Below are 18,727 nucleotides of genomic sequence, written 5' to 3' on the forward strand. Positions count from 1 at the left end.
ACACACACACACACACACACACACACACACACACACACATATATATAAATGTCTCCTTCTCTCCATACACTCACACAAACAGGGACAGCTGCTGGGCTGTGTGAGGCAACAAAGTGTTTCTCCCTGGTCACCCTGGGCAACTCATTAGCGAGAATGTGTGTGTATGTGTGTGTGTGAGTTTCTCCAGAGAAATGTGACCTCTCTTTCTCTGTCTGTCTGTCTGTCTGTCTGTCTGTCTCTCTCTCTCTCTCTCTCTCACACTTTCTCTCTGTCTCTCTCTCACTTTTTTCTGTCTATCTCACACTTTCTCTCACTCTTTGTCTCTCTCTTTCTCTCTCTCTCTCTCTCTCTCTCTCTCTCTCTCTGTGTCTCTCTCTCTCTGTCTCTCCTGTCCTCCTGTCTCACTGACATGTCAAATCTCCTTCAGGCCTGTCAGAACAGAGCAGAGTACAATCATCTTTCCCCACGATCACCATAGGGTGCCTACCTTTGATATCAAGGGCAAGGGAAGAGCTTTCCCTCCATCTCTCCTGCCTAACGGTACGTCTCTTAACTTCTTTTCATTGTTAACTGTTGCTACCCGCTCTGCTCTGTTCTCCTCCCCTACTGTTCTTGTGCCTTTCTGTTCAATCTAACTCTTCAATCAATCTTGCAGCAATATTCAATTCGCTTTGATGTAGGCTACGCTGTTAACTTGTCGCCACTTTTTGAAGTTAAAGTCCTCCACCTCATGATGGAAGACTTCTCTCTTTGTTTCCTTTACCCCCCCCCCCCCCCTCCCTCCGCTCAAGTGTTCCCTTCTTCTTTACTTTTATTCTCGACTCCTCTCGTCATTTCTCTTCTCCTCCTCTCCCTCCGCTCCGGTCTTTTCATCTTATCTTCTATTTACTCCTGCTTTCCTCTCCTTTATTTATGTTTTTCTAACTGAAGACCTTCCAAGTGTTTCATTTCTATCTGTCTGGCCTCCGTCTTTATTTAGCACAGGGGCTTTTAAGGGGTTCAACAACATGGCTAGATCAATCATCAAAAAGATGTCATTAAGAGTTAATGAATTTCCTCTGATCCAACTCCTCCCTGTAATTAAATTCCTTAATGACTATCTGGACTACTGGCCAACAGTTGAACAGGGTATCATAACACAGCTAGGAGGCTACAGTGATGATGAGACTATAACAAGGATAGCAGACGGTATATGTCTAATGGATGTAATATTGGATGTCTCCCTGGAAATGTAACATCTTATTTATTAATCTGTGTTTGAAATTTTGACATTATCTCACGATTGCAACAGAGTGCTTTTTCTTTTTCACCCTCCATCTTATCCATCTCTTCTCCATCTAACAGTATATGTCTCCCCAACTATTTATCTGTGTGTTTGCCTGCATCTGCCTGTCTGCCTCGATATACCCATACTCATTTTCTTTCACAGGCTGAGTTTGCGCATATTACTAAGCTTGGTCTGTTTAACACGACTGTTTATTTCTGCACCATACTAATCACATTACCGTCCCACATGCTTACACTTAAGCCACCATACACAATTTTGTATAAGCCACATTTTGCCATGCTGTGAGATACGGGAGTTGTTACATTATAGATTGCACTATTTAAGCCATAAGTAAAAGAATCTTCCCTAGATGAGGAGTGACAACACTTTAATCGACAGCCTCTACGGTGCTCGGCCCCCGATTCCCATTTTAACACGCTTTTTCCACAGAGACGGTGTCAGGAGTGTGTGTTTGCGCATGTGTGAATGTCTTTACAATATGTGTTTATGCATGCGTTTGAAGAAGGGGCCATTTAATGTGGCTAACGTTGATGCTGTTGGTAGACTATACGCACAACAGACACCCACACACAACACCACCCAAAGCCTCCTCCTCCGTGTGGCGTGGCAATCATTAAAATGATTTATTTAACTATTGGCCCAAGGCTGAGAGATTAGTGTGACAGGCCTATTTTATAATTCATTCCCCCACCGCCAGGGGAAGTGCAATTCAGGCAGATGACACACATAGAGAGAGAGGGGCTCCGAGCCTCAGCTCCTCCGCGGATCAGAAAAAAAAAAAAAAAAAAAAAAGCCCTAAACTGCCGACGGATGCACATCCCTCTCTTTCTACAGATTAAAAGAGAGGCGAGGATGTCTAGTCTGGAGTAGAGGAGTGGAGAAGGGAAAGGGGGCATTTATTTATCTTCAAATCCATATCAACCGCCAACAGACAGACAGAGGGGCTGGGGCGATGGCTGAGACTTTGTTTGGGGGTGTAAACTGGGTGTTGTCCATGTGTATGTGTGTGTGTCTGTGTGTGTGCCTCAAAACACACAGCCAAGCCTGTGGGAGCATATTCAGCACTATAGGGGTGCACACCAACACAGATGCTTTCCCAGTGACCCTGTATCTACAGTACAAAAGGAGGGAGAATCACAGGGGGGGTACAGCCACAGGGGGGTTACACAGGGAGTCAGGCTATCTGGAATGACTTCAAAATAGCTATTCTTGTCATTCTGTATGGATCTGACTGTTTTGATCTGGCAGCTGCAAGGTGTACGTGTGTGAGTGTGTGTGCGTGCATGTGTGTATGATTCACTGAAAACCGAGTTAATGCGCTTCATGATTAGAAAGAGAGAAGGTGGTGGGAGTGTGCATGTGTGTGCATGTGCATGTGTAGGAGTGTGTGTGTGTGTGTGTGTGTGTGTGTGTGTGTGTAGGTGCAATGGATAAGTGCGCCATTGCTGCAGGCTAATCACATCTGTTTATCATTCCTTAAAAAGTCTTAGTGGGGAAAATGGCATCAATCAGGCAGCACCTAGTATATGCTGTAAACACTGACTGAAGTGTGATTGTGACATTGTGTTGTATGATTATGAGAACGAATGTATTTGCTACAGTGAGCCAGAGATTAAAGGTGTGTGTGTGTGTGTGTGTGTGTACACATACGCGTCTGTGTCTAAATGCATGCTCATCTGTGCGCGCCCATGCATGTTTACATTTGCCTTTTTGTATAAGCAGTCTTTGAGTGTATGGATAGTCTGTGCCAACCGCACAATGCTTGGTTGTGGTTGGCAGAAACAGATCCGATCTTTCTTCGCTCTGAACAGGCGAGTTTAATCTTTCTCTCCCTCTGTCAACAGATGAGCTACTAAACGCGCATGTTGATGCATCCCTTCACCACCAAGCCCTTAACCACTAACAACCAGATCCATCCAATTAGGGAAGCAAAGGTCAGGGCTAATCGATGCTATTGGACAGGGAGGGGGGTGAAGGGGATGAGCAGGAGGACAAGGAGGCAGAGAAGGTCTAACAGAACTAATAGAATCAGAATCAACATTAAAGAATTCTAATTCTACTGTTCTGATCTCTAATTCCACGCTCTTTATTCTAAACATCGGGGGCTGGATGACGACATCACTATGAAAAGTGAGATTGACTGACCATGCTGCAACGTTTCATTACCTTCGTAACTGGACTGAATGTCTATTAAAAAGAAGGAGTGAAATGAATTCAGTTAAAACCGTGAGTCATTAATAACCTCTCGTTATACATGTAGGCGGAGTTTTCATTTCCCTGAGAGGGAATGATTGATTGATTGGATGAAGGGGTGGGTCTGGAGTTAAAGAGTCAGGGGAGATGAAATGCAGTTCTGCTGTCTTTTATTTGATTACCTATACAGCATGTGGGATACTTACCGTTCAGAGCCACAAAGGTATCTGGAAGAAGGAAAAAATAAGGGAAAAATGCGTTATTGCTTGCAGAGGTGGAGAAGGCCTATGCTTTAACATGATCAAAAGCCATGACTTTTAAAGTAATTCAAAATCGACTCGCTGCTCAATATGCTCCCTAACTCCTAATCAGAGGTGATCTATACGGCTTCTACGGCTAATGAAGGTCCGATGCTACGGCTTCCCTTGACTAAATGTACTGATGAAACTGAAGGGAATATGCATCGCCCTCATTTCTGAGTAAATAGACTAAATTGAGATGAAATGAACTAAGATGAGTGATTTAATGTCAGATTTCTCTGACGTCTCTCTTGCATCCCAAGCAGCTCAGCTGCGTGTCAAGAGAGTATCACATCTGACAAATGGAAAACAGTTGCCCATACAGATACACAGACACACATACACATATTTGATTCAGTTTGGACATGAATGAATCAAATACACATTCTCCATATGTGCCAGTCTCTGTGTTGCTGTATGGCGTAGAGTACAAGAGGCCTTTCAAGAGGCCTGGATTGAGCTGAAGGCTGGGGTTGAGGGCCTTGTGTGCCTTGTGTTGTGTTTCAGAATAAGCTCTATGACAGCTTGTGAGTCAAATCCTTTCCCTGTGTGGTGCTGAATGTTTGTGTTGTGCTGTCCTGGTACTTTGCAGAAGGAACCCAGCCCTTGCCCTATGGGACACAACACTCTATTGAGCCCCATCAAGGCCGGGGGACCAGAGGAACAGCGGGGAAGGAGGGAAGAGGGTGAGAGCCGAAAGGGACAGATGGATGGAAGAAGCTGAAAGGGAGGATTGTGAGGGCGGAACAGACGGGGAGAAAAAGGTGACAGCAGCGAAGATGGGAACGGAGGGCCGAGGGAAGAGGGACAGGGAGTTAACAGAGAAGAGAGGAATAGGGGGAGAAAGAGCATAGAAGAGAGAGGGAAAGATGGAGTGAAGAGGGCCTGCTTACTTTGGCAGTCTCCCAGGCCATCTGTGTTGCCATGCTCCACGTCCTGCTCAAAGGCTGATCTGCAGGGAACAGAGACATCATGGTCAGCAGCTGAAAACAGGCCATGCCATGCAGGCGCACCACACCTAACAAAGTAACAAAGCTATAGAAACCACCAAACACAAAGTAGCCTACGGTTGCTCACAGGCTAGGCTACAGGAAACCCAATACTGGAACAAAATCAAACGATACCTAGCAAGCACCCTGGAGGCCGAAAATGTTACAAAGAATGCCGGACAGGCGAGTAAAGCCATAGCTGGCACAGGACTGATTGCCAGAGGGGTCGATATAAACAGAATTACTTATGATTTTACTGCAATAAAATGTTCTTAGCATATGCAAAATGTCTAAAACAGCAGAAATGTACAAAAAACTTGTTTTTGTTTTTTCCCCCAAAAAACTTTGAACAATCCTCTCTCCTATTTCCCAGTATCTGACATCAGCTAGGTTCAGTAGAGATATGAGGCTGTAGTCTCAATCACATGGCCCAGGACCAGGCCAGTGAGGGGTAACCATGCTTGAGGGCCATCATATGACAGAGAGAGAGGGAGAGGGAGAGGGAGAGAGAGAGAGAGAGAGAGAGAGAGAGAGAGAGAGAGGTTAAGAGATGTTATTTTCCGAGGCAAGCTGCACTGAGACCTGTTTTTTTCCTGAAAGACCACCAAGCAGGCAGTAAGGAGATCTGTGAAACAGAGCGGACCAACTGTCAACCAGGATCACAGTCACGCATGACAGCTTTTCACAGTCTCCCTCCTCCCCTCCCCTCCCCTCCCCCCACCCTCATTCCTCCTTCTCTTCCTCCTCCTCCACCCACCTCTCATCTTCCTCACCCTCCACTGCTCACAATGATAGCATGAAGGAGGGGAATCATTTTCCAGAACCACACCACCCACCCCTTATCCCCTTATCCCCTGATCAGAGTTGAAAGCATGGACCCGATAAAACCAGGGGAAAAAAAAAAAGACAAAAGACGAGGACATGTACAATAGCACTGGAGAGGAAAATGTACTTGAAATAGATTGGATCTGGCATTTCAGATATTCTGTGAAAAATAAAAAAAAAGTCAAACACAACTTAACATATATTCAGTGGAGATGGAAATTTACATGCCTCCATTTACCATTAATCTTTTCCCATGTCTAATAGAACCTTAACTGGAGACAGTACATTTTACCCTGTTGATAACCAAATTCCCTTGAAAAGCAACTGGAATAACCCAACAACAAAAACAACAGCAGCAGCAGCAGCATCCTCTCTCCAGTATGTTTAATCTGCTTATCTGATTTGCCTATCATACACCGGCATAATCGCAAAGCAGACGCAGAGTTGCACAATTAAACCTGTCTAAGCACAAATGGCATCCAAACACTCTTGGAATCTAATGGATTTCAACACGGGACCCCCCTCACCTCACCCCCACTCCACCCAGCCCACCGCAGAATGCTGTTTGGCTTCTTTGGCAAGATCAGAAGACTTGCAACCTTGAGGTCAAGTCCCACTGTGATCTCACACAGACACATTAACATTAAAGACTGTGCAGTTATGGCGAGGCAAAGACAGTGGTATGTTGCATCAATGAGAGTCTACATCGGTTGAGCCGAAGGTTAAGAGGTTATGGCTTTAAATCCCACTGGTCCCATAGATGAATTAACAATGAGTTCCGTCACAGCCATAGTACAGAGGAAGTGTCTAAGCTTTCCACGGCACATGTGTAAGTGTGAACCCTCGGCTAAGGGTTCAGATCCCAGAGAGGGCATATATGCATCTCCAATACACCAACAGCAGTTCAGTGTGTCAGAATGTAATGCTACAGTAGGTTCAACTCGGGGTTAAGGTCCCAGTGAAACCACGCAATGCATATTTAAATCAGATTCACACTGTACTGTGCGTAACTTAAAATAGATGCTGCCAAGGGCCACATTTTACATTATCTTGCATCAGATGTGATCATTATGTGAAGTGCGTGGTTATACAGAGGGGACTTGGTTGCTAAAATGCAGGTCAGGCATAATAGCATTAATGATTCATTAAGTCAAGTGAATGGGTGACCGGGGATTTAAGATGCATATACAGTAAGGATGCATAATGTTTCCTGAAAGTTGACGATTAGATTTGACGCATGGACTCGGTTCACATGGGAATGCTTTAGCTCAGGCTTATATAATCAGGGTTTCACCAGGTAATAAGCTGGTCTATCTATATATGTATATAGATGACCTCACCCCTAATCCAGAGAAGATGCAGTGTAGGGGACTTTGACAATGGCTTCCACTGTAAACAAATCATTATTCATATGCAAATCTGCAAGTAGGGTCTATTGTCAGTGAAACACGATTATGTCCCTAGTTTACATAATAATAATCATGATAACCAATCATATGCCATCATATGCATGGTCAGGGGGCGACTGGGGACCATATTGCAGGGGACCAGTGTCCAAGCTGTTTATAGGCAGTAGATATAAGAGGCATAACTCCACATGGGAAGGCTGGCACGCTAGCGCCAAGACCAGATGGAAGAAGAGGGGGAGGAGGAGGAGGCAGCACACAAAAGAGAGAATATGTCAGAGGAAAGATAGAAAAGGAAAGACCGGTAGATACGTGGATAGATATGTAGGTAGGGATGAAGATAGGTAGATAGATAGATACATAGATAGATGGATAGATAGATAGATAGATAGATAGATAGATAGATAGATAGATAGATAGATAGATAGATGAAGAGATGTAAATCCTCTCCAGGGACCTGTTTGTATTAGCAAGCCTTTTTTATTTAACACCGAAATGCCTCTCCATCCCTCCCTCTGTCCGCAACAAACTAACAGATCCTACCGGGCCTAATCCCCCTCTCACTCACTTAGAAAAATTGTACAGTAAAGGAGTGAGGTCATCTGCCCTCTTAATGCCTCTATGTCAGCTCCTGTTCCAAAGTGGAAACTCAATCAGAACGGTCCAGAGCCTCGGCTTTACAAAATAATAATAGGATGGAGTGTGTGTGTGCGTTTTTGTGTGCGCATTTTTGTGTGTGCGTGCGTGTGTGTGCCTTTCGTGTAATGGCATGCCAGACCAATCATTTTCCTGCAGGGAGATCAAATTCATTCAACGTCAAATAGCCAGTGGAGCACTGGTCCTTTTGTTATGACTTCATCTGTAAAATGTTTTTTCCCACCACAAAACTCCGTACGCTGTTTGTTCAGAAAGCATAATCTGGTTGTGTGTCATAACTATAGCCACAAATTATAGTTACCGCTACCATCGAGCTTTCCCCGGCCCAAGTACCCAACCCCAAGCCTGGGGCAAACGACACTTTCCTTCCATTCATCCTTCCAATAGCCCTTGCAGCTGGAGGAAATTGCACTTACACACCATAAAATTAGAAAGATCACAGACACGACAAATCGAGAGAGGACCGCCACCAGGCGTGACAAAGACGATGGGATACTGTATAAAAAACTTGCATGGAAAACAAGTTATGTCTCACACTTCACTTTGTAAAGGCATTTCAAAATCATCAACATCATCTTTATGACTTCTCTCTGCTATACTGACACTGTATTAACACTGTACAGGTACAACTTCTGTGTTATTGCTGCCAGCTCAAAAGGAATTGTTTGGAAAAGTCTGCAGCGCTAATGCAGGCTAGATGCAGGACAGGGGGACTTCAGCAATGGCTGTGATATTAGAAGCAACAGAATGTATGGTATTTATAACTGGTTAGATTCCACAGATTTGAAAACGATAGAAGTAATGTCACTGTGATTGTGTTTTATAACGTCTACTTACTTTGCGTTGAGGACCACCTCTCTGCAGGCTCCCTCTGACACCCAACCACAGTACGGGTCTCTGGAGGCTATACAGGACCTGGACCACACACACACACACACACACACATGGACACACTCTCATCACACTGTACTGCCACAGTGTTTTCCCTATCAGAGGTGATCAAAACCACTTGGGGGTTCGTGAATGAATGAACGTCAAACTCACTTCTTGCATCTCCCATGCCTTTCGCAGCGAGACAGCGGCACCTTGACCACACAGGAGGTGAAAGCGACCCACAGAGAGTGACTCTTGCTGTCTATCTGCATGCTGATGATGCGCTTGTCCTCCACGCCATCTATACTGCACCTAAAGACAGGAGAGAAGGAGACAGGGAATCAATCCATCCATCCATCTGTACATCTGTCTGGTTATTTAGGGACAAACTCTGAGAGAAACAGTGGTGAGGAGTTCATCTAAAGAGAGAAAAAGAGGAAGATTAAGAGGTGGCATAGAGACATAAAATAAGAGGTCAGGGAGGAGAGAGATAATGCTGGAGGAGAGTATGAGGTCAGGAACAGAGTGAGAGATAAAGAGAGATAAAGACAGGGGGATGATATAGATACACCAGATATAAACAGACAGATGGGCACTGTGAGCAGTCAGCAGTAACACTGCACTTAACTGTAAACCCCACTAACACTAACACCACCCCCCCTCCTCCCCTCAATCTCCCCATTCTACCATTCTTCCATCCCTCCATCCCTGCTGCACAACCTTACTCTTCTTTGTCTACCCAGCCCCATGGGCACACACACTCTAATCCCTCTGGGCGTGTCAAGCATCTCTCCATCCCTTCCTCTATCCGCTCGTCTCTCCATCCCGCCATCCAGCTCCGGGGATTTAGTCTCCCCCTTTGCAGCGCTCTGGCCCCGCATTAACACTCTCAATTAGGGCTTAGAGTCCATCTACACTGGGTAATGCACGGCAAGCGGGCCTTCGCTGATCCAGCCAGCCGGTAGACAGGCAGGCAGGCAGGCAAGCAGGCAGGCAAAGTCACTTACTGTACGCTGCTAAAGCCAGATGGCCAGCAGCCAGCGAATGCTCGGCCCCTGCCATAAAGAGGGAGAAGGGGAGAGAGAGAGAGGGAGACGGGGAGAAGTGAAGGGAGGAGGCAAGAAGGACAGCTAGCGAGGGAAGTGGGGGTGGGGGGGTGGGGGGGTGGGGGGTGGGGGGGCAGGGCCTGCCCTTCATCCCCTCCACACAGCTCGTCACATGGCGGCACCATGTTGGATAACAAACAGTGGTAACCTTGAAAGCCCTCCGCTCACGTCCATGCTTTCCTTCTCTTCTCCTTCGTGCTGCCGAACACAATCGCGTATTCTCTGCTTCTTTCCGTCTCTTTTCTACGGGCTTCACCTCTGTTCTTTCTCCCTCCTCTGTTTGTACTCCCATTCGTACCCCCTCATCCATTACTCCTCATCTAAATATTTGCTTTGGCAGGGTCATACTGCGGCTGATTTTTCCTTATTCACTCCTGTTCCAAATACACAACAACTCTCGACTCCCTCCCCCACCACATCCAACACACATGAACACACACACATACACACACACACACACACGCATCCATACATGCACCAACAGCCGTGTAATGTATTAGCGAGGGATCCCAGGCTGGTTCTAAAGACTAACACAGACCTCAGTGTGTGTGTGTGTGTACGTGTGCGTGTTTCCTTTAATCAGGCAAGGTTTTGGAGGAGCTGGGCTTCGCTGCGGTTGGGAACCACAGCGCTACGTTATCCAGAGCCCTGGGGTCTATGTCTTTAATTTAGTAGCTGCGGTTGGGCAGAGTGTAACCTGATAAAACTCTTTTAAATGATAGAGTAGCCATCTGGCTGGCTGGCTTGACTATATAGCTTGGGGTTGGGGGAACTGACTGGTACTGATGGGACTGGTGGGTTGGTGGGATGGTGGGTTGGCTGGCTGGGGGAGATGGTTGGAAACATGCAAACTCTCTCTCACACACTCTCACACACTCACACACACACACACACACACACACGCGCACGTGCACACACGCACACACACACAATATCTGACCCTCCTTCCTCTTTAGCTACAGTATCTGTGTTTCCCCATCTCTCACTTTCATTCTCTGGCTCTCTTTCTGTCTCTCTCTCTTGTCTTGTCTCACACTGCCCCCCCCAACACACACACACACACACACACACTGCCAGAGCTACACACTTGTCAGGGTTGTAGACATTGAGCTCCTCCAAAAACAGGCTATCGTTGAGGAAGCCGCTGTTCATGTTGGCCAAGAACTTGAGAATGATGCCTTTCTCTGATCCCAGGAAGACGACGGTCTGGTTCTTATGTGGACCGGCTGCGTTGTCCACCACGATGCGCGTCAGACGATACCTGGAACAACAGATAAGGAATACCAAGTAAAATCAATCAGTCAATCAATTAATCAGTTTGTCCACTAACAGAGCGACAGATGGTGGTGAGGGACACCAGCAGGGATTGAACAGAAATATCTTGGGCACTAACCCAGCAGCTCTATTTGAGTGCCGCCTCACTACACTTTCTACTAGACTCCATTCACATACCAGTTTATGAAGGGTTTTGCATTGACAGAAAAATACTCACCACTAGCAAAAAACACTAGCCAAGGTAAATACAATTTCCATCCCTAAATGCTTGGAATAATAATTACAGAATCAATCACTCAACCAGTGTGCCTTCCACCATGCACGTCAGATGTCTGAAAGAGCATAAGGAACTGCAGGAGGGATTAAAAAGTCAATTTATTAATCTCATTAATTGATTGCTATTTAATTAGACACTCAATCGGATTGCCATAAGGCATGTCAGGTGGCTCCTGAAAGAAAATGTGTACCAAGTAGAATCAAATAAATTATAAAGTAGTTAATCAAGCAAGTGAGCAAACTAGACAGCTGCCTTTGAGTGCATTTTGGATTGGCGCCTTACCGTGCCTGTCGGTGTTGCTAGGAGAATAAGATACACCGAAGAAAGAGAGCACATTTCAAGAAATACAAGAAATTCAGGCTATTTCCTCTTACCATCTGATTCCCCTGTCTCTAAACTTCGAGTGAACTTTGGCAGATGTTGGCATCTATCTCTTAATTAGTTCCAGGGCCAATAACCTCTTCAAGTTATCAAAAAGGTACATATCTTCACATCAGTTTGTATCATGCAAACGTGTTTTCTTGATTTTTTAATTGAAGGAGATGGCAATTAAAGATTAAAGATGAGAGCTTATCCAGAAATCTAGGAAATTCACTTTTACCCTCATTAAGGGCTTTTGGAGTGTCTGTGTAAAAAAGACTTGAAATAGAGCACAAGTAAAGTAGATAAGTAAGCAAACTATTCGCTACTGTGAAAGGAGGATTCACTTTAGTAGTGATGAATGTAAATTTAACCTTACTCGAGTGAGCGGCTCACACCATGAGCCCATCAGAATAACAAGGCCACATCCTCTTATCCCATTGTCTCCCCCTGTTTTCTCTAAGATGGCATTGAATATCTCTTACCATGCTCTGTGTCAATGGTTTTATCCAATCAACAGTAACAGCAATCTGAAGGTCTAATGTGGTTTTGATCCATTCAAGCATAACAGGAGCACCAAGGACTGTGTCAATGGGATTTGGCCTCATCGAAGTAATAGAATCTCAAGGACTAAGACATCCGCTGTCGTTTCCCCATTCACAGTAATAGGAATCTCGAGAGGGGGATTCTTGAGTGTGCCCTCTCCCTCCCTTCCGCTGATTGTGCCCGGCTAGCTGAGGTCTCTGCCACAGCATAAGTCTCAGGACAGAGTAGATAGGCTTTTTCCAATTTGCAACAAAAGCTCCTGCTGGATTCTGAGATGTCCCCTCCAGGCCATGGAGGGGATCAAGCCCTATTACTGATTTTGTTTCCAGTTGACTTCCCTGGCTCAAGAATAATATTCTGTATAGAGACTGTGACATAGATACCTTAAAACGCCCCGCGCTCTCTCTCCTTCTCCCCATATGCCGTCATAATGCCAATGCTTTTTTGAACTTACATAATGCTTTTAACTACTGCCTCTGACCTGCATGCCAGGCTCTGCTCTGCCTGCGCGCTGTCATTTCAAATCAAATAAAACAGTCTGACTCCTGATTATATAAAGATAAAAATGCTGTGTTACTCGTAATATGGTCATGTGATATAGTGCATTAACTTAACGAAGAGAGAGAGAGCTGTAGAACTAACCTTGGTAAAAGCTGTTCGTATTCTGACTAAGCCAGCACAGTATGTAGGTCAGACCTTGGCAAAATAGCAGTGAGATGTGATACTATGCAAATAATTTGTAAAACCCATGAAGAATTCTTTATGTAGCTCATCTTTAAAGTGATGTTACCACCGCTGAGGCAAGTCAAGGGTCTGGCAAGTTTATGATCCAGCTCCATCCAGCCCAAATTAAAAAATGGATGATTTTTTTTTTTGCTTCCGTCCGATGCACTGTCGGCTAGTTTTGCCTTGCCAATGAGATGGCAGTCTGCTGTCCTATTCCCCCAGAGACTGGCTAAATTGTCAGTGTGTAGTGTAGCTAAAAGCCAGACAGACCTTGATGATCAAACGACCACAGCCACAGCGCACTGGCTTTGGGGAATGGGCTCAACTCCAGAAACTCTGGAGAAAAGCCAACCACAGACTAGAAAAAAAAACTCTCCTCTTTTATTCCAGTATTCCTCTAGTCGATATATCCCCAGAAGAATTAAGCAAGCAATTTGTGAAGAAGACTAACGTTCATTGAAATCATCTCCTTGGAAAGGGTTTATAACAGTGTAAATAGTATGAAATCCCTGGTTGCACACGAGACCGAGTGATTTTTCACCTAGCTAATGCATTTCGACATAAAGTCTTTATCAATGTTAACATCACTGCGAATTCAAATAGCTCACCCTAAGTAAACCCTGTCTTCATCACGTCAGTATGCTATCGCTGTGTGAGCGTGATCGAATAATGTAGATCAGTGTTTCCTCTGCTATGCTGAAAATAGGTCACACGCTGGTACCAGTATGTCTTAATGGTCCTGGCTCTCAGTTATCGCCCTGGACTGAAGCGGCTCATGACGGACTTTCTGATTGTGTGACACTTACCGCACCATGGTCTTGAGGAACCAGGGCCTGTTGGCAATGGAGGGCACGGCCTCGTCCATCAGAGGGTGCATCTTGATGAAGTTGAGCGTGTCGTCGGGGAACTCGTTGGACACCTTGTATCTCTCCATGGACGGAGTACCAGCACAGTAGCCAGGCCTGAGGAGCGGAGAGGAGGAGGAGGAGGGGAAGGTGAAGAGGTGGGAGATGCAGAATGGTGCGGGGGAGGAGGAGAGAAGAGCAAATGGCAACAAAAAAGGACAAAGGAGAAATTGTTACATTTATTGTAGGTGGAATGCACATTTTTCATGGCCAGACTTCCAATAGAAAACGGAAAGTTCTGCTTCCTTAAAATCAATGAGAATGTAGTGACTTGAATTGCTAAGCTTTCGTTCCAAGGCTTTGGTCAGAGCAGAGTACACAGGAACATGTCTTCTTTTCTTTGGAATCAGGGCAGTAAGACTTTCTATCTGATCCTTTTACAGGGAGTTGGTGAGCTGCTTGTAAAAGTGAAGCTGCTTTTGATAGCAGATCCCCTTCGCAGACATCTCACCTCTGAGAGCTTGTAAAGATGCTTTACTGCACGGCCTTTGATACCCTGCCACACCGCATGGCCTGCACCAGGCCCTAGAAATACTAGCCAGCTGGCCACCGATAATTTCTGTGACTGTCATCATGTAATGACTGAACTCTAAAAAATAGATGGAAATGTACAGACAAGGCATGAATATTTATTTTCCTGTCCAAACCTATCATGAATCATTAAAAATGGTGATCTGTAGGCTGTAGGGATCTGTATGAGTATAAAGGAAATCTGATACAGAAAAAGAGTGACTAAGGCTTTCTTCTCAATGTCAGAATCGGAATAATTTCTATATCAAGAGAAAGAAGAGAAAATAAAAGCATGCAATCCTGCCAGAGAGTATGAAAGGCTAACACAAACTATGATCTTATATTTGCAACCAAATCAAAAGTAAAACATATTTGAAAACGGTTATTTTGAACCACTCAAGGTACATTTGTTTTGCCTGACATCAAAAGTGGAATAAAATCCCTTGCCAGGTAAGTTCCAGTCAAGTGCTGCTCAATATCAGAAATGTGTTAAATTGCTTTCCCCCAAGTCTATTATGGATACAAAAAAAGAAGCAGAGACAGACAAGGCTATAATACATTTTCAAAGTGTAACTGGTTATGCTGTAGCTACACTCGTGTCTGCAGACACAGGGAGAGCGGAGCGGAGCGGAGACAGACATCTCTTAAACACGTGAATCTGTAAGTGATTCACTATGAGAGTGTAACACATGGAGGAACAGTCTGCTACTGGGGCAGACCTGGGTGGCTTTGTTACAACTCTCCGTCTGTTTGCCTGCAGATAAAAGGTTTGAATGCAACAGAGGATGGAAATGAAATCAATCACATCAACCAAAGAACTAACGCTGGGTATATCCGATCTCATTAACGTCTGACCTTGTTGAACATAAACACGTAATTTCATGCTAATCAGGAGAGGTGGGTAAACTCTCACATACACACACACATATACACCCATTCACACAATGCATGCAGTCACGCATGCACAAAGAGTACAGTACAGGCTCCCTGTTGGTGAGGAACCGCCTCCTCAGCCATATGGGAACACACACACACACACACACACACACAGGACTCCAACAATTATCGTGGCCCAGATCTTTGTAGTAAAGCTGTTTTTTTTCTGGAGGAGAGGAGAGCAGCTCTTAGCACGCTAATTAGTGAGCAGTAGATGGGAGATTGATCAGGCTGGTGCATTTGTGGAATTAGCCAGCCATCTGTAAAATGATCTCATGCTTCATTTGTTGATACTGAGCCCTTCTTTGATGCTGTTGTGTGTGTGTGGGGGGGAGGTGAGGTAATGGGTTACGGGTGCATTTGTGAGGAGAGGTGGTGTGTATGTGTGTGTATGTGTGCATGGGTGTGTGATGCACTGAAATAACACAGGATATGTAAAATCCCTATCTAAAATATAAGGATGTGATGAAAAATTATGTGACGTGTTAAAAATGGAGTGCTATTAACACATATTTAACAACACATCCGTATGCAATGACCAGGTGGAATTACATCCTGTGTTATTTCAACGCATCTTTTTTTAGAGAGTATATGCATAAGTGTGTGTGTGTGGGGTGGGGGGTGGGTGTGTGTGCGTGACGAAGAGAGAGAGAGAGAGAGAGAGAGAGAGAGAGAGAGTGATTGTGTGAGTGTGAGAGAGAGTGGAGAGCCTGAGTGTTTGCGTGTGTGAGAAAGAGTGCGTGTGTGTGTGTGTGTGTGTGTGCGTGTGTGCGTGTACTGTTTAATTAACTGCTGTTTTACCTTGGCTTGGGAACCTTGTCTTCAGGAAAAGGCGTCCAGGTGGAGTCTGGGGATTTCTGCTCTTTGAAACGCCCTGTGAACGTGTTGGCCACCTCCGCCATGTCGTAGGCACACACTGCTGAGCCTGGAATGCTGCCAGGACACAGAAAAAAAAACACATAAACAATCCTCTCAACTGAACATATCAAAGGAACACCTTGCCAGGCCTGGACTATCACCGGGAGACAGAAAAATGCATTCGCAAGCCCCTTTCAGAGGCATTATATCCCCATGCAATTGTTCATTTTAGCTGGAGTCAAATCTGCCATTTTGTTGTGGCGTAGGCAGATCATCACTGTTAAAACTGAAGAGATATGAAGTCTCTTATTATCCACATTTCCCCGTTAACTCACATGACATATTTGACATCATTAAAAACATTGCAATTTCTTCCATCCCTTAAAATTGAGAGTTCCAAGTGGAAAAATTCAAATTACTCTAACCATGTTATCTATGCCTGTTCAGATAGAGCCTAAATGGGGTATTTAGATCCAGCCTATCTTTGGCACAAACTGTCAGGCCTGGTGAGGAGACACATTCCCTGGCTCTCCCATTCAAGAACGGGTTTCCCCAAAAGCCTGGAGGCAACAAAGTTCATCACAAGTCCACTGTGGGCCAAAAAATATGGACAACAGATGATCTTATTATTGCTATTCATCTGAGGGGGAAAAACACCCATCTTGTTATAATAGCAGTGGAGCCACTGGCCATCTCTCTGTCTGCGTGGAATCAATGCATAGCACATCGCTGAGTCACGTCTCTATTTCTCACCCATCTGCTCACGGAAATTAAAACTAGGAACCGTTTATTATCTATCATTCTCTCTTTAAATGTGAATCTCTCTCTCTCTCTCTCTCTCTCTCTCCCTCCCTATCTCAGCTGGCTGGCTTTTCTAGCTATTGCATCATGGGTTAGACACATCATGTAGACATGGGGGAGACAGCATACACAAGGACAGTATTATTGAGGACAAGGTCAGAGAACTGTTAACTCTTGGCCTGGCTGCTAAATCACAGTAATTACTCTCTACATTGGACACATTAGATATGTACAGAGTCATAAGTCATATGTCTGTTTATGCCAGCCAGCTAACAAGGCAGATGGATAGTAAGCTAGCCAGTCGGTAAGCAAGTTATTCAGTAAGCCAGTCAGTCAGTCAGTCAGTCAGGCAGGCAGGCAGCCACCCAGCCAGACGATTAAATGACACAAACCCTGAGTGCTGCCTTACAGTCAAAATGTGCTCCCTCTAATTTCACCCCCTGACTATGAAATGGAAAATTAATGCCGGGATCAAAACCGGCGCTTATAGAAATTTCAGTGGCACTGCTTCATTGGGTTTTAATGTCCATTAACCATGCTCAATTGCATTGTCACAAGCAATTGTCTTATCTGCTAAAAAGCAGCCATAAAATGGAAAATTACAATATGTGTCAGCCAGGCTCGATAGCTTCGCGGTAATTTTCAATTTAGATAGCAACTCCTCCTGCCTATGAATATGAAAGCAGTTCAGAATATGAATGATAAAAGGAAAAATAAGATTATGCACCTGCATGACAAAAGGGCAGGAAAACAGTTTTGACAGCAGAAGGGAGTGTTGCCCCAGTAGTCAAAGAAATTACATGTCCTCAAGGGGCACAGTAGGGGCAAACATTACCAGCATGAAAAAGGTCAAACTGTCATAACGCTGATGAATTAAGGGCACTTTACATGTATTTCACACTGAGATGATGATTGGGTTAATAAAAGGAAACTGCTACATATTTACTGAGGCATATAAACTCATTTGAGGTGGGTGAAAAGATGGGCAAAGTTTAAATGAATAAAATTACCTCATAAAAAGAACTTCATGATTTGTTAATTCAGTAATCATCCATCTGTCCCTCACCTCAAACCTCTAAAAATCGACTATGGTCTATGCGTGGCTTATTCAATATTTCATTCATTCATCCATTTCTTGTTTCTTCAGCGTACCTGTTGTAGGGCGTGGAGAAGGTCGCCATCACCACGTCCCGCCCGTTGATGTGAATGACATCCGTCACGGCCTGCAGGATGTTGAAGTAGAAGTGGGAGTCGCCGGGGATGGAGCAGTTGAGGCGAGACTTGAGGAAGGAGGTCCACTGTTTCTCCAGGACGCGCTGCGAGCCGCCGCGGTCGTTCTTACACACCCTGGCCACCCGCGGAAACACCACCTGACCAACACACACACACACAGGTGAAAGGTCACATTTGAATAGTTTTCATTGTTTGCTTTCACCTAATGTCGCATCTCCTATCCCGATCCCTTCTGTACCAACTGTACATTTCGTTTAACACAACTGGTGATGCAAAATAGTAAAAGCATCCCCATAAAATAAACCAAATCACCCCACACTAACAGTATCAATTATATACTGTATTCACACTGCACATTTACAAGGAAACAGGTATATTTCATTTCCTATATAGGGAAAAGAATTTACCACACACACATATCAGCTCTGCATCTTTTATTGTGTGCTTTGCATTTCTTTATATGGATTGCAAACATTAAGGTTTGATTCCCTGCAGAACACACTGTTACAAATGTTATTCCCCTGTATTTCATGGCCTGCTTGGCCATGCGAGCGATGAAATCTGCGGGAGACACCAGCGAGTGTCATAGGTGGTGAGGGATAATCCAAGGTTTCACCAGTTTATAGAAAATTAAAGACATAGGAGAGAAAATTGGTGTGTTTGA

At 44.7% G+C, this 18,727-nt stretch overlaps 1 protein-coding gene across 1 annotated transcript in view; it reads right to left on the bottom strand.

Annotated features, from left to right (window-relative positions):
• sema6a (sema domain, transmembrane domain (TM), and cytoplasmic domain, (semaphorin) 6A) overlaps positions 1 to 18,727 on the bottom strand; it is a 103,056-nt gene that overhangs the window by 15,346 nt on the left and 68,983 nt on the right. The window contains exons 10-17 of the mRNA XM_078285077.1: positions 17,983 to 18,200; positions 15,973 to 16,104; positions 13,627 to 13,782; positions 10,724 to 10,897; positions 8,702 to 8,842; positions 8,495 to 8,572; positions 4,674 to 4,732; positions 3,688 to 3,708 (exon numbers count right to left, since the gene is read on the bottom strand). Of these exons, the coding sequence (XP_078141203.1) occupies positions 3,688 to 3,708; positions 4,674 to 4,732; positions 8,495 to 8,572; positions 8,702 to 8,842; positions 10,724 to 10,897; positions 13,627 to 13,782; positions 15,973 to 16,104; positions 17,983 to 18,200 (979 nt within the window). The remainder of the gene's footprint in view (positions 1 to 3,687; positions 3,709 to 4,673; positions 4,733 to 8,494; positions 8,573 to 8,701; positions 8,843 to 10,723; positions 10,898 to 13,626; positions 13,783 to 15,972; positions 16,105 to 17,982; positions 18,201 to 18,727) is intronic.

The sequence above is a fragment of the Centroberyx gerrardi genome, chromosome 8 (assembly GCF_048128805.1).
Source record: "Centroberyx gerrardi isolate f3 chromosome 8, fCenGer3.hap1.cur.20231027, whole genome shotgun sequence".
Lineage (NCBI taxonomy): Eukaryota > Metazoa > Chordata > Actinopteri > Beryciformes > Berycidae > Centroberyx > Centroberyx gerrardi.